Source organism: Dicentrarchus labrax, unplaced genomic scaffold, assembly GCF_905237075.1.
Source record: "Dicentrarchus labrax unplaced genomic scaffold, dlabrax2021, whole genome shotgun sequence".
NCBI classification, from domain to species: domain Eukaryota; kingdom Metazoa; phylum Chordata; class Actinopteri; family Moronidae; genus Dicentrarchus; species Dicentrarchus labrax.
In genome coordinates this window covers 753,247-767,500 of record NW_026136718.1, presented here as the reverse complement: position 1 = coordinate 767,500, position 14,254 = coordinate 753,247, and the positions used below count along the sequence as shown (strand labels likewise).

The 14,254-nt window shown below is 44.8% G+C and overlaps 1 protein-coding gene across 1 annotated transcript in view; it reads right to left on the bottom strand.

Annotated features, from left to right (window-relative positions):
- nwd1 (NACHT and WD repeat domain containing 1) overlaps nt 1-13,386 on the bottom strand; it is a 14,921-nt gene extending 1,535 nt beyond the window's left edge. Inside the window, exons 1-18 of the mRNA XM_051375590.1 lie at nt 13,092-13,386; nt 11,637-11,722; nt 11,430-11,546; nt 10,900-11,254; nt 9,523-10,822; nt 9,251-9,454; nt 9,019-9,172; nt 8,748-8,865; nt 6,935-7,099; nt 6,392-6,589; nt 6,195-6,317; nt 5,912-6,117; nt 5,310-5,573; nt 5,120-5,210; nt 4,104-4,252; nt 3,474-3,747; nt 282-835; nt 75-180 (exon numbers count right to left, since the gene is read on the bottom strand). Coding sequence (XP_051231550.1) covers nt 75-180; nt 282-835; nt 3,474-3,747; nt 4,104-4,252; nt 5,120-5,210; nt 5,310-5,573; nt 5,912-6,117; nt 6,195-6,317; nt 6,392-6,589; nt 6,935-7,099; nt 8,748-8,865; nt 9,019-9,172; nt 9,251-9,454; nt 9,523-10,822; nt 10,900-11,254; nt 11,430-11,546; nt 11,637-11,722; nt 13,092-13,371 — 4,744 coding nt within the window. The 5' untranslated portion in view covers nt 13,372-13,386. The remainder of the gene's footprint in view (nt 1-74; nt 181-281; nt 836-3,473; nt 3,748-4,103; nt 4,253-5,119; nt 5,211-5,309; nt 5,574-5,911; nt 6,118-6,194; nt 6,318-6,391; nt 6,590-6,934; nt 7,100-8,747; nt 8,866-9,018; nt 9,173-9,250; nt 9,455-9,522; nt 10,823-10,899; nt 11,255-11,429; nt 11,547-11,636; nt 11,723-13,091) is intronic.
- Nucleotides 13,387-14,254: the final 868 nt, after the last annotated feature.

The following is a 14,254-nucleotide window of genomic DNA, read 5'->3' as shown; positions in this document are numbered from 1 at the left end:
GTGGTGGGTGTTGGTCGTTTGTACATGTTAGCGGACTCCATTTATAAGCTAACGAAATCAGTCCACAGGCACACCTGTAGCGACGTCCCAGACTTTGACGGTTCTGTCCTGAGATCCTGTGAAGACGAACTGGTCGCTGTCAGAGAAAGCAGCAGAGAGGACGCCCTCGAAGAAAAACCCCTGAAAGTAAACTCTCATTACCCATCATTATGAATCCATCAGTTAGCATTTATAATCCATATATAAACATTTAACAGATGATGATATACTGTAGCTCCGACCTTGTACTCCATAGTGTGGTCCAGGACCACCGGGTTCAGGGCCCACAGCCTCTGAACAGCGTCCTCGGAGCCCACCAGAGCGTGGTTCCCCCAGTTACTGGCCCTCACACAGGTCACTCTGCTGCGATGAGACTCCAGATCGGAGCTCTTGCCGCTGCTGAACTTGTAGAGCTTCACCTCACCGCAGCTCGTCCCGTACAGCAGCCTGCGGTCGGACAGCAGCGCCATGGAGGACAGCGGGGCGTGGAGGAGGGACAGGGGGAACCCCTCCAGGGGCCCCTCCACCGTGGGGAAGCTGTCTCTGGTGGTGATCTCAAACAGACTCACAGAGTCCTCATAGGCCACCGCCATGTGCTTCTCCTGGGGGCTGACGGCCAGGCAGAGCACCTTGGAGAGGCTCTCTGGAGGGGGGATGCAGAGCGTCTCCTCGGGCAGAGCCAGCGGGTAGATGAGGACGGTGCCGGTGGTCAGACCGCACAGCAACAGCCGTTTGTGCTGAGCTACCTCCAGACAGCAAACCTCCGCCAAGAGCGGGAAACGCTGCGATAGAGAGCCTGCAGGGATACCCGGGAAGAGGTTTCACACCCTCTCTATCTCCCCCTGGTGGCGAACTGCAGTATAGACTCTCTCTCGCTCTATCTCCCCCTGGTGGCTGACAGTAAGGACCCTCTCTCGACTGCACGCAATGACCCCGCTCTATCTCCCCCTGAGCCGACTGCAGTACGCAGATCGAGGAGTGGCTCAACGTGTGGGCGGAGCTAAATGTTTGACTCCGCACACTTGGCCAATAGCAACCGGAAGAGGAAGAATGTGTCTGAGTCCATAATTGCGTGCTTTTCTGCCGAGAGGTAAGTTGCCGTTTTCTGTTCGTGTAAATTATAAACTAATTTATGGAGAAACCACCAAGTTGATAATTAAATTATTCATGCAAGCAACGTGCAAAGGCCTCATGTTTATGTCAGTCGTATAAATAATAACATTAAGGTGGTGGTAGGTGGTAGTTTTTTTTGCAATTTTCAAGTAGAAGTAGCCGTTAGACATGAAGCGTAGTGGCCGCAGCCTTTTCCAAAACTACTTCTACTCATACTTGAGTAAGTATTTGAAAGAGTTATCTACTCTTTTCCCAAAACACAATTTGCATTTCCCTTGGTTAAAATATAAATGGGCTCTAACAGAGTGGAGAGTGCACAAGAAGCACTTGTAAGCAGATACCAAGGCTCCAGCCCCCTCGACATTAAAGAGGGGAAAAAGCATGGCTCATATTCAGACCTTGATACAGACACATCATATCAATTATTAGATGGGAGAACATCTTACATATAACAGGATTTGAATATCAACATTTAATCCATATATACGGTTTGTCACTCTCAGGAAAATGCTATGGTGTATATATATATATATATATATATATATAAGTGTAAATATATATGTAAGAAGTTGTATGTGAAGTTGTGAGGGCTCATGAAAATGTAAATGCATTACCATTATTTTATTCACAAGATGAGACATAAATGTACATTGAATAGTATGTATTATTATTACTATTATTATGTAGGCTGGTATTTACATTTAAGATACGAAAAGAAACATGTTTTCTCAAAGAACTACATCTTGGCACCAGACCTGATCCTGACCTAAACCCAGAGGTGTAATTAAATTGAAATTGTATTAACATCTATATATACTATATAGTTATATTATAAGCGTTATTCTACATTCTACAACGTGGGTTTTACGCGGAGTCAAACGTTTAGCTCCGCCCACATTTAGCCCAACCCCGATCTGCGTACTGCAGCCAGGTGGACTGTGAGTATAGACTCTCTCTCTGTCTCCCCCTGGTGGCTGACTGCAGTATAGACTCTCTCTCTATCGCCCCCTGGTGGCTGACTGCAGTATAGACTCTCTCTCTCTCTCACCCCCTGGTGGCTGACTGCAGTATAGACTCTCTCTCTGTCTCCCCCTGGTGGCTGACTGCAGTATAGACTCTCTCTCTATCTCCCCCTGGTGGCTGACTGCAGTATAGACTCTCTCTCTCTGTCTCCCCCTGGTGGATGACTGCAGTATAGACTCTCTCACTATTGCCCCCTGGTGGCTGACTGCAGTATAGACTCTCTCATTATTGCCCCCTGGTGGCTGACTGCAGTATAGACCCCCTCACTGCATAGACTCTCTCTCTATCGCCCCCTGGTGGATGACTGCAGTATAGACTCTCTCTCTCTATCTCCCCCTGGTGGCTGACTGCAGTATAGACTCTCTCTCTATCGCCCCCTGGTGGCTGACTGCAGTATAGACTCTCTCTCTATCTCCCCCTGCTGGCTGACTGCAGTATAGACTCTCTCTCTGTCTCCCCCTGGTGGATGACTGCAGTATAGACTCTCTCACTATTGCCCCCTGGTGGCTTTAATTAGTTATTTGAAGATATAAAAAAGGCAGCGGCTGTATCTAGGAGATTTGTCTCTGAATTACTTTCAGTTTGGACGAACATAATTAACTAAGCAAGCTAGGGATGGTAACTTGAGAACTTAATTGTAAATATGTTTATTCTCGTTGCTGTAACTTTGTTCATGATTTCATGAACGGTCCCCTCAGGTATTATTTTGCTCTTTAAATCAAGCTACCAATAAAAAGATATAAAACTAATAAAAGCAGGGTCCCTATTAGAAGCAGGTCTCCTTTACTAGCCTGGGGTGGCTCCATGTTTTGACAAATAAATTCTAAGCTGCTTTAGATTCTCCACAATTCAATCCTTCAGTTTATTTTTAATATTCATATTCTGATTTAAATTATCTATTTCTCATCTTTGTTGAGCAAGACATTTGTACAAAAGGAATTAAAGGCCTGTTCCAAATAAAGGCATTCAGTGGTTGAAGCAAATAAAAGCCTGAGATATTAATGTTTTACAGTACACTGGTAGACTAAGAATAAAAATACTGGTCCTTTTTTTTTTTTGGAGATATTTGTTGAAAAAAAGTTTGGCTATTGCTGCATATATTCACAAAAAAGTGATTTCTTTTAAAATGCTTAAAATAAATTATTTGCAGAAACTCAAGAGAGACACTGACGTGAGTCGTACCTTTTGTTAAGAAACACTGGTACTTTTATTTTTTATCTTGCCTGCCTTCAAAACAACCATGGAGTCAACTGTCTTAACTTGAATACTTGTTTCAATAAAGTTTAAAAAGCTCTGACCTGTGTGGTTGTTCCAGCTGATGACCTCTTTCTGGCTCTGCTGTCGGACAAAGAACACCTGATCTCCGTCTCTAGTGACGGTGACGTGGGCGCAGCCTGCAGGGATGTGGGTGGTGGGTTTGTGGTGGGTGTTGTACTTCAGACTCCACAGCTGGAAGCTGGTTGCGGCCGTCGAGGCTGAAACAACGAAGTCGTTATACAGAGCGACTGATGTGACGGGTGCGTCTGAACCACACAGAGTGTCCAACAACGCTCCCGTGGTCACCGACCAGATCTGAGAAAGAAAATTCACACAGAATAACGAACACATAAATACTGTGAAGGTTGTCAAAGATCTTAATTCAACTCACATATATTTTCCAGCTGCAAGTTGTATGAAGCCTGTTCTACCCTTCAATATTCAGAAAAAATAAAGAGCAATAAAAACCATCTCCAGTGGTATATGGTTTGCCTGCAGCTGCTTCACAGTAAAATAATTCCAGGCTGAAAGCCAGAAAGAAGCAAACAAACACAACTGTGGGGTTTTACTGTGATGCATCTGGAGGACTTTTATTGTGAACCTGTGTCTGTGTCTGATCAGCGCTCACTCTACCGTCTACGTCTACTGTTTCTTGGTGTTTCGTCTGTTACTCGTATGAGTTGGTCAGCAGCTCCGGAGGCGAGCAGCCTGCAGTCTGACGAGACGCAGGCGGACAAAACGCTGTCGTCATGTTGGAGGTCGAGGAATCTGTCCACAGAGTCTCTGTCGATGTTAAAGAGGGTCAGAGTCCGATCGCTGCCTGCAGAGGTCAGAAACACTCAATAAACCAGCGTCAACATCAGAGACAGCAGCAGTGTTGATCCTGTTGTTTTCTGAGTTTGACCTGAAAAAATGCTGATTGTATGAGATTATGAACATTAATATATCAGCTAACATTATATTCTCTATATACAGACACAGAGTCACATGGTGTCTCTCTCCCTCTGCCTGTGTTGTATCGCAGCCTCTCTGTGGTTTGTTTCCATAGCCGGTCTGCTCCGACTGAAACTGCTGTTTTTATCATCTACGTCGGTGAATTAAGGATTTATTTCCACCAAACCAGAGTTGGTGATTGTTGGAAACACTAACAGAGACGGTTTAATGAGTTTGATTCTGTTTCTGTCCACTTTGAATGAAGTTATGTCGTTGTCAGACACTGAGAATAACAATCTGAGTTTGTCAGTGGCAGAAACAACTTTTAGTGGACACTAAGCAAATTTGTCCCCTAGGATAAGCTAATGTTAGCTTAGCAGTGCATTTCACACAGTTCTGGTCTGAGATGCTGAAACTCTGGTGAAACTCTGGTGCAACGTTTAGTGGAATCTTCTATATATAAACCTTTGAATGGTGAAAGCTGAGATGTCAAAACACAAAATAAAAGGTTGTTTTAATTTTTTTCCCCGAAATCCTCATAAACACCAATGAATGAATGAGTATATGTGCAGTGGACTGTGTACAGGAAGCCTACGGGACGAGCCAATGGTGCTACAAGATCTGTTACTGTTTGTCACTGTAAACACAACTTAAAGTAATGTTGCACAACAGCCTGAGACGGTGAAATAACTCAAATCAGAAAATGAAAAAGAGAAATCACTACAGAAGGATGGGAGTTAAATCAGAGTCGTACCTGCTATCAGGATTTTTTCCTCTTCAGTCACTGAAAGCAAAGAAGGAACCAGAGGAAACTCAGCGGCTGTCTGTCGCCCCGTCCTGGAAACCTGCAGACAGTAGAGAGGCACTCGAGTACCTTAAATCTGTGCTTAAGTACTCGAGTAAATGCACTCAGTTACTGGATGTCCGATGTGTGAGAGACTTACCTGATAGAGGAATCCTTCGTTAGAAACCACAAACACTTTTCCGTGTTTTGGTAACATCACAGAGTTCCCCAGAGTCAGACGTCTCTGTGTGTTCTCGAGCTGAGTCTCCACAGTTTGAGTCCCGCTAACAGGATGAGATATTGTGACCACACCACAATCCGTCAGAGAAAATACAGAGTCCTCCAGAACTCCCAGAACTACCGACCCCTCGTCAGCGCTGCTGCTGCAGAGGAGCTCCACACTGTCCAGCTTCCACACCTTCACCTGGAACAACAGCGAGTCCTGATCTGAACACAAACCTGTTCACTGAAGTCAAATGCAAACCCTCTGATTATCTAGATTATATCTTACTGAAGTCACAGGCTTCGTGTTGGTTATAACGTGGAAAAATGTGATAATACTTTTCACGCTATAATGTGAATCTGATCTTATGATGTTGCACAGGCACTGAGAGCATGCTCGTATGTATTCCTGCTGGTTAGTGAATAAACTGCTAAAGACAAAATGTTTATTACACAACAGAGTTAGACTCACTGCACCGACAGCAGAAGCAATAGCAGCAATAACAGTGCCAGAGGTAGTAGCTTTAGTATTTGTTGTACCTGTGTACTGCTGTAGACGAAGAGCAGCTGGCTCGGTTCAGACAGGTGGATGTGAACTGTCGAAGGGGCGGAGTCAACAGGCACTGCCTCCTGGATGCAGAGAAGCTGTTGGCCGTTTGTGAGGCTCCACCTCCTCAGAGAGCCGTCAGCAGCCAATGAGAGACAGTGGGCGGAACTTTCAATCACTTTGACGGACAGAACAGCCCCTGGAAAACACCGATACACAGGAAACTATTATTAATAATACTGAATCATTAATATCCCTGAATCAGCGCAGACTGACCTGTGTGTCCCAGCAGTGAGTGTATGAGCTGCTGGTCAGCGAGGCTCCAGACCGCCACCACGCCGTCATCTGAACCTGCAACCAGAAGCTCCGCCTCCACACTGATGTCCTGACAGAGGACACCTGGAGACACAGCCACAGGTAAATACTGGACAAATAGGAGGTACTGGTCAAAGTGTCATTTTTTAGTTTCTGACCTCCCTGCAGTCCAGTCAGTGTGTGTTGCAGCGCCCCCCCTGGCTGCCGCAGGAAACTGCACTTAGGAACGAGGATTGGCTCCGGACACGTCAGTAACCACTCCTCACATTGGCTGCACAGCCGGCCAATCACTGAGGGGAAAGGCGTGGCCAAGGAGCAGAGTCTGGCCAACAGCTCGGTGTAGAACAGAGACATATCTGGAACCAGGAGAAATCAATTATTACATTTGTCTAAAAAAAATATAAAGAAAGAAAGAAAAATCCACTTGTTTTTACAGGTGGAACCTTTTGGTTTTTTGGTGGAACCAAAAATTTAAAAAGACAGAATGTTAAAGTTTAAATATTTTAAACTTTAACATTTCACAGGTGATTTCTTTTACCTGTTTACAAGTTACAAAAATTATCTTGGAAAAAAACGTTAAAAACAATTCCCTTGCGTCTTAACTTCTTATTTGATATAAATTTGGTTTTAAAAGCAAAACTCTGAGGGACACCTTTTATTCTTGGAAACCATATATGTAATGTTGACACAGAATAACTGACCCATGTGACCGTCTAGGAAATCAACACTGGGTTTCATCAGGACCAGAGCGTCTCGGACCAGCCTGGTCTCAGTGCAGTCCATGTACTGGGAGCACTGGTCCAGGTCCTGGATCACACTGGACAGCCCACACACCCGACTCTTACAGTAGAGCCACTCAGCACTGCCTGAAAAACATAACAGAGAACGTCTGACGTCAAATCCATCAATCAATGAATTTAAATTGTAAAATTATATTAAAATGTTTAAATATGCTTAATTTTCCTGTGCTGCTGACCAACCAGTATTTATTTGCATGCTTATATTCTTAAATCTACTTAATTGATTGATCAATTATTAATTAATTTGATATCTGATAAATCACAAGCACTTATGTCCTTGAAAGAGCCTGGATTAAAACAATAATTATCAAGACCTTGAAGTTTGGTTGGATTTACTGAGCAATAAAAAGGTGATTAAAGGTAATTAAAATTATTAAAATTAGTTTTCATTTTTAAGTTTTTTCATGTGGAAGAAATGAGTGTGAAAATAGTGGGTTCTTTTGTCCCATAAGACCTGTTTTCAAACATAAAAAACTTTTGATACTTTTATGCACCCATTTTGGTGAAGATAAGATGAAATATGTGACAAAAGAAGCAAAAAATTTCTTCAAATCCAAAATGTATCTGTACCTACCACACTGATGGCTGCCCTGTATCTACCCCCTTGACATCTGCCCTGTATCTACCACACTGATGGCTGCCCTGTATCTACAGCACTGATGCCTGCCCTGTATCTACCGCATTGACATCTGCCCTGTATCTACCACACTGATGCCTGCCCTGTATCTACAGCACTGATGCCTGCTCTGTATCTACAGCACTGACATCTGCCCTGTATGTACAGCACTGACATCTGCCCTGTATCTACAGCACTGACATCTGCCCTGTATCTACAACACTGACGCCTGCCCTGTATCTACCACACTGACGCCTGCCCTGTATCTACAGCACTGACGCCTGCCCTGTATCTACCGCACTGATGCCTGCCCTGTATCTACAGCACTGACGTCTGCCCTGTATCTACAGCACTGACACCTGCCCTGTATCTACAGCACTGACGCCTGCCCTGTATCTACAGCACTGACGCCTGCCCTGTATCTACAGCACTGACATCTGCCCTGTATCTACAGCACTGACATCTGCCCTGTATCTACCACACTGATGCCTCCGACTTATAGTCCGGAAAATACGGTAAGTATTATTGTGAAGCTATTGTCACACGTGCAATGTGGTTTTTTATTTTACAACATTCACAAATTTGGTTGCAATCCAATTGAGCATTGAAGAATTATTTACCATTAATTGTATCTGGCCAAACCTTCAAAAGTTTGGAAACAAATACAGACAAATGCAAGTGACCTGCCTACCAGGGTTGATAACTTGAGCATGTATAGTATTTTAAATTTTGATGAGTGAATCCCATTGATAGGCCATTCAAAATAAATTACGCAAATACAAATAAATAATCAAAATAAAGACTGAAGATAACAATGTGTGATTGATTCCAGAAATCAAACAGTTAGTGTCAAATCATTGGACTTAACTAAAACATATGAAACAGAGTTTCAATAATGTAATCACTGTTACTATTATATGAATCGACAGCATTGACGTCTGCAATGTATCTACAGCACTCAGCTGCACCTTGTACCTCCACAGCAATTGTGTCATGTCAAATCATTGGACTTCACTAAAACGTAATAAAGTTATACTTATGTTAACATAATACTAATATTAACATTAACAGAATACTGAGCCTCCTCCCACATCTTACTGATGACTTCCTGTCGCAGCTCGTCCCACAGACCAGCATGCAGGAGGTGGTAGGGCAGCTCCTGGAGCTTCCTGATGTTAGCCAATCCTGGAGCAAACCACAGCGGTTGGGGCGGGACCTGTGACATCACAGAATACACCATGAACAAAAAGGAAATTACTTCCACAGTCAGATTACAGTTACAGCTGGGACATGTTAGCTTCAACTTCAGTCCGTTAGCGTGATATCATAATGTGATATGATATCGTATTAAGGATGGACTCGCTGGTACCTTTCTGTCAGAAAGGAGCAGTGAGAGGCCCGGCAGAGACGCCGGCTTCAGTTTCCCAGACCACCGACCCAGGAAGTACTCTGCTATGATCTTCAGGCTCCGCCCCCTTCGTCCTGATGTCAGATACCGAGCTGAAACCGCCTCCCACAGATGCCTGTACACACACACACACACACACACATTTAACTCGAACATTTGACCTCTGACCTGATTAATTGATCTCTTTCTTTACCGGCTTCTGAGGGCGATGGCGGCAACCCCGTCTGTCCAGCGCTCCTCCAGCTGATCCTCGAGGTCCCGTCTTAGTCTTGCCCAGAGGAGGGGGGGCATCCTGATCAATGCAGGGGTCGGAGGGAGGGAGTACCTGTACACCTCACTGATGACATCATCATCCAGGGACATGACATCACGCAGTTCAGCCTCCAGCAGACCTTCCCTGTGGAGTCAGAAGGTTAGCATTGAGCTCTCTTTTAAGGAGTTACGTCTGCTTGACGATCCTCTCACCTTGCCAGAGCTATGTATCCTAAGGCCCCGCCCACCAGCTCCTTCCCATGTTTCTCCTCCAGCATCAGGAAGAGCTGTGACATCATTTCCTGTGTGCTGGTGCCCAAGTGTACGTCTGTGAGCAGGGTGAAGGACGTCCAGCGTCTGGCTACAGACAGAATCAGTTTGAGGTGCAGCGGACAGCCGGTCGACTCAAAGCTCTGCAGCACGGCAGTGCTCTGCTCGTTCGTCAGAGTCCGCTGGGAAGCTCGCAGGTACGACTCCATGACCTGCTTCCCTTCATCACGAGATAAACGCTGCACCTCAAAAAAACTCCCCAAAGTCTCCAACTTCAGCCGCATGTTAGCAAACGCCTCACTGTTGGTATCCATGGAAACCACCAGGTGGACATTGGGTGGGATGTCGGCCGGCAGCCAGCGGAGTTTGTGGGCACGGTGTCGGTCTGAGAGCTGATCCAAAGCGTCCAGGATGATGAGCAGAGTGTTCCCCTGCTTCGAAACCTCAGTGAGGATGTTTCTGAAGAACTGCAGCAGCTCCTGGTGGGTGTTGGCCGTCAGCGGCGAGGGTGGAGCCAAACCGCAAGCCAAACAGACCTGGAGGCAGATGCTGCGGAGGACGTGGTCGATGTCGGGTCTCTGAGGATGACGAGATGACAGAAGCCTGATCGCCACCACTGCCCCGGCATCCAGGACGCTACGCATCTCCTGCGCCAGTTTGCACAGCAGAGCCGTCTTACCCATCCCAGCAGCTCCGTGCACCACCAGGGGGGTGTGGTGGACGTTGGTGGACTCCCACATGGCGACACAGAGCTTACCCAGAAGCCCCTCCCTGCCGTAAAGACCGCCGCACAGCTCAGCGCTCATCACAGTGTTCCGACCGACCTCCTCGACCACCCAGTGTGGAATTTCCTCCCTTTCTTCCTCAGTGCTTCCCCGAATCTTCCGACACCTTCCCTCAACTGCTGCCCCGATCCTTGCCGTCATCTGCGAGATGAACTGCTCACAGACACTGTCCAGGTACTGAGCGTGCTCCTTGCGCTTTGGGTCAATGCTTCCTTTGCTGAGCTCCACGCAGTGCAGGTTGAGGATTTTCTGGAACGTGGCATAGAGGCGGGACTTGAGGCCGGTGAGGAGTCCCTGAGCTTCCGCGTCCAGCAGGCCGTCGGCGGTCAGGTCTCTGAACTTGGCGAAACGTTTGGGACCATCCCTCACCCTCTGGCGAGGAATCTCTCGGACGAAGAGCAGAGAGGACGGTTCGCTATTGTCCGTCCACAAACCGTGCTCGAACTGTCGTTCTGTGACTGTGGACAAGAAGAAGAAGAAGGAACTCAGATCAACTCTGAGACAACAAAAGAGGACTGTCTGAGACGGCTCTGACCTGATGTGTAGAACCGCTGTTTCTCCTCGGCTGTGATGTCACCGGCTGCCTCTGCATCCGCGGCGGCGGAGCGTAGGAGCTGCAACAGTTGGGTCTCTGTGAGACGCCAGGAAAGGACATTACTGTCACGCTGTGGCCCACTCTCAGGTCGGAGGTCGCTGTAGTGGGGGAAGTGAGCCTCGATTGGCTGCAGGATGTAGGTGGGCGGGACAGCATTGTTGTCTTTTAAGAACCACTGACTCAGCTGCTTGACGCTTTCAGGGTTTTTGGAAAGTTTGGACAAAAGAGCTTCGAACTGCTTCTCCGGGATGAGGCGAGGAAGAGCTCGATGGCCATAGCGGTTCCCAAGCAGAGCCTGTGGATGAATAAAGAGAAGAAGAATGAGCTGAAATTCAATTTAGGATTAAATTCTAAATTCAGTCAAAATAAGTTAAAACCTACAAATCCACTGAATATCTCCACAGATCAACTATCTATGTGATACTAACTGAACGATGCAGAATCTGAATCTGAATTAACAAGAGACTCACGATGAAAGCGGGACCGGCGGAAATCCTCTTACAGTTCCTGATCTCCTGCAGGAAGATCTCACAGGCCTCGTGGTCTCCAGAAGAGACACCTCGAATCCCCCAACATAGATCCACCACCTGGACAGGAAGTGACCTCACAGATCAATCAGCAGATATTTATCTTATTATCAGTCACTGGAGTTCTTATTAAGTTTACATTAAACTGACCTCAAACACCAGCCCCAGATTGCGACAGAAAGCAAGGACTTCTGGGTAAGCTTTCTCCAGCAGGGCTTTCCTCTCACTGCTCATATCTGAGCAGAGACAGAGACAGAAGAATCAATGATAATCAATAATCTCAGTCTCCACCCTAATGGGTATGAGAGGCTGAAAGGGCCCAAAATGTATAACGTGTGTCTCGGCTATTGGTGTCGCAAAATGGCTCGATAGTTAAAATCAAAGCCTCCATCTTTCCATTTGACCTAGAAAATCAGTAGGCAAATGTATCATGTTCATAAAATCTGTAAGTTTACAGGTTTTTCCCGTTTATTTTACAGAATTTTTTACATGGAAATATTATAAAAATTATAAAAATATCCTGTGAATGTACATGTCTAATGTAAAAATTTTTTTTTTTTAAATCTGGAACTGTAAATAAGATAATAATGTAATAATATAGATTATAAAATAATACAAATGTTTTCACATAAAAAGATTAAAATACATTTTCAAAATTTTGCAATTTTGTTTTGTTTTTTTTTTTTTTTTTTTTACATTTCCAGACATTTTATCTTAACAACCTCCTCCTAGACATTTTGGTGAATATACTCTAAAGACGTCTACGATGAAAAGTGTGTCCGTGGCTTCAAAAATTGGTTCCTAAGACTAAGATAAGTCCTTTTGGCTAGTTAAAATAATCAAAACAATTTTTTATAGATTTTCCTTCTAGTCTGATAACTTGACTCTGTCAGCTTGTTTTCAATGCCACATATGGAAGAACTAACTGCTCGATTTTAATGAAACTCAGTGGAAGGGTGCAACACGGGCCGAAGAATTCATTAGCCCCGAGGTAGCAGGGTCCCGATTTGGTGCTAATAAATCTGCCTTTTGTTTTCCAAGGATGGCGAAGTCATGACCCGCCCTACTGCAACTCTGACAAAGGGTTGAACCTGAGCCAGGACGTACAACAATCATACAGAATTAGTAATATACGGATATACATTATATATATAACACACGTTTCAGATCGAATCTCAGAATAAGTTGTTATGCAGAGTTCAGGTCTCAGAACATCTCTAGTGGTAATTATTTTATTATTTTATCCATTGCAGGAAGGTCAACAATCTCAAACGTCACCGTAACTAAACACCCAGAGGGTCCTTTAATATTATTTTGTTAAAGATGGTGTGACCATAAGTACCTTCTGATTGTACGTTGCTGAAAAAGTACCTTACACATTTTATTGTTATTAGTATTAAAGAAACAATTCAAATGTAGCCGTGTGTTCGACCGTAACATCTAGGCCAAAATCACCATTATTGATGTAATAGACCTTTTTCAAAGCATGAAACAGTAGGGTAAACACAGATGTTACCAATGATACTGATTATGGTTCTTTCCAGTGAGCCAACAGCTGACACCTGTTTACCCTATTTCATATTGGGTTGCCATTAATTATCTGACCTGTGAACGTGGAGCTGATGAACACTCGGATCATGTTAGAGCTGCTCTTCATCCTCTGAGCTCCGTCTGTCCGTCCTCTCAAAACGTCCTGCAGGCTGACCTCTCCTCCTCCTTCTACTACTCCTCCTCTTCCTCCTGCTGCTGCTGCTGCTGCTGGACACTCCGCCATCGTCCTCTCCCTCCGACGGCTCCAGTCGTCTGATCTTCCCTCCCTCAGCTGCTCCTCAGTCTGTTTGTTTCCCTCAGAGAGTTTCCTCCAGGACAACCAGCTCTCCCTCATGACCTGCTGGTGTACCTGCAGTACCAGAAGCTACTGGGGCTCACTGTTAGACACCCTTCACGATTCACCCTGATTAATGTGATTTTGTGATGCTACGTCTGTTGAGGCATAATATGCACCCTAAAAACTAACAATTCCTCTAAAATGCACTACAACTGCAGTAAAGAAACTGTTTTTAAAGTGTAACGAGTAGAAACTGCCGATATTTCTGTAAAAATGTGGGAGGTAAAAGTAAAAGGTGTCAGAAACATAAATGTAAAGTAATAAAAAGTAAAGTACAAATACCTGAAAAAACTTTGTAAGTACAGTAACAAAGTGTTTGTTCTTTATTACTTCCCACCTCCGCAAATCATGTGTTTTCAACAGTTATGGGAAGCCAAAAGGGTCAAAATAATTGCATTTATTTATGTACGGTAAGGCTATAAAGAGCGGCGTACAAACAGCCACTGAAAGTGCAATAAACAAACACCAAGCACACCTCAATTTCTCGATCTATAGTTTCACATCTATATTACTGATTCATACGGTGTATTTACACAGTGAAGGAATAATAATCTATCTATAAAGCAACAAATCTCTGTCTGTCTGTGTCTGTGTGTGTGTGTCTGTGTGTGTGTGTGGCTCAAATATCTCTGTAGATCAGGATCAGACTGACCTGAGAGTTGTAACATGGCTGCTGTGTGGTTTAAGGGTGTGCAACGTCGGCTTTGTTTAGACTACAAAGATACCGTTAATAAATTATTAAAAAAATAAATTATAGCCACCGTAGCCACGTGCGCACCAGAGCCAATCACTGCAGAGCCCGTGTTGAAGGTGTTTCCCAGTTGTCTCCCCCTGTCAATCTAAACCCGCGGACACTTTATAATCATATGGATGCTGTTAT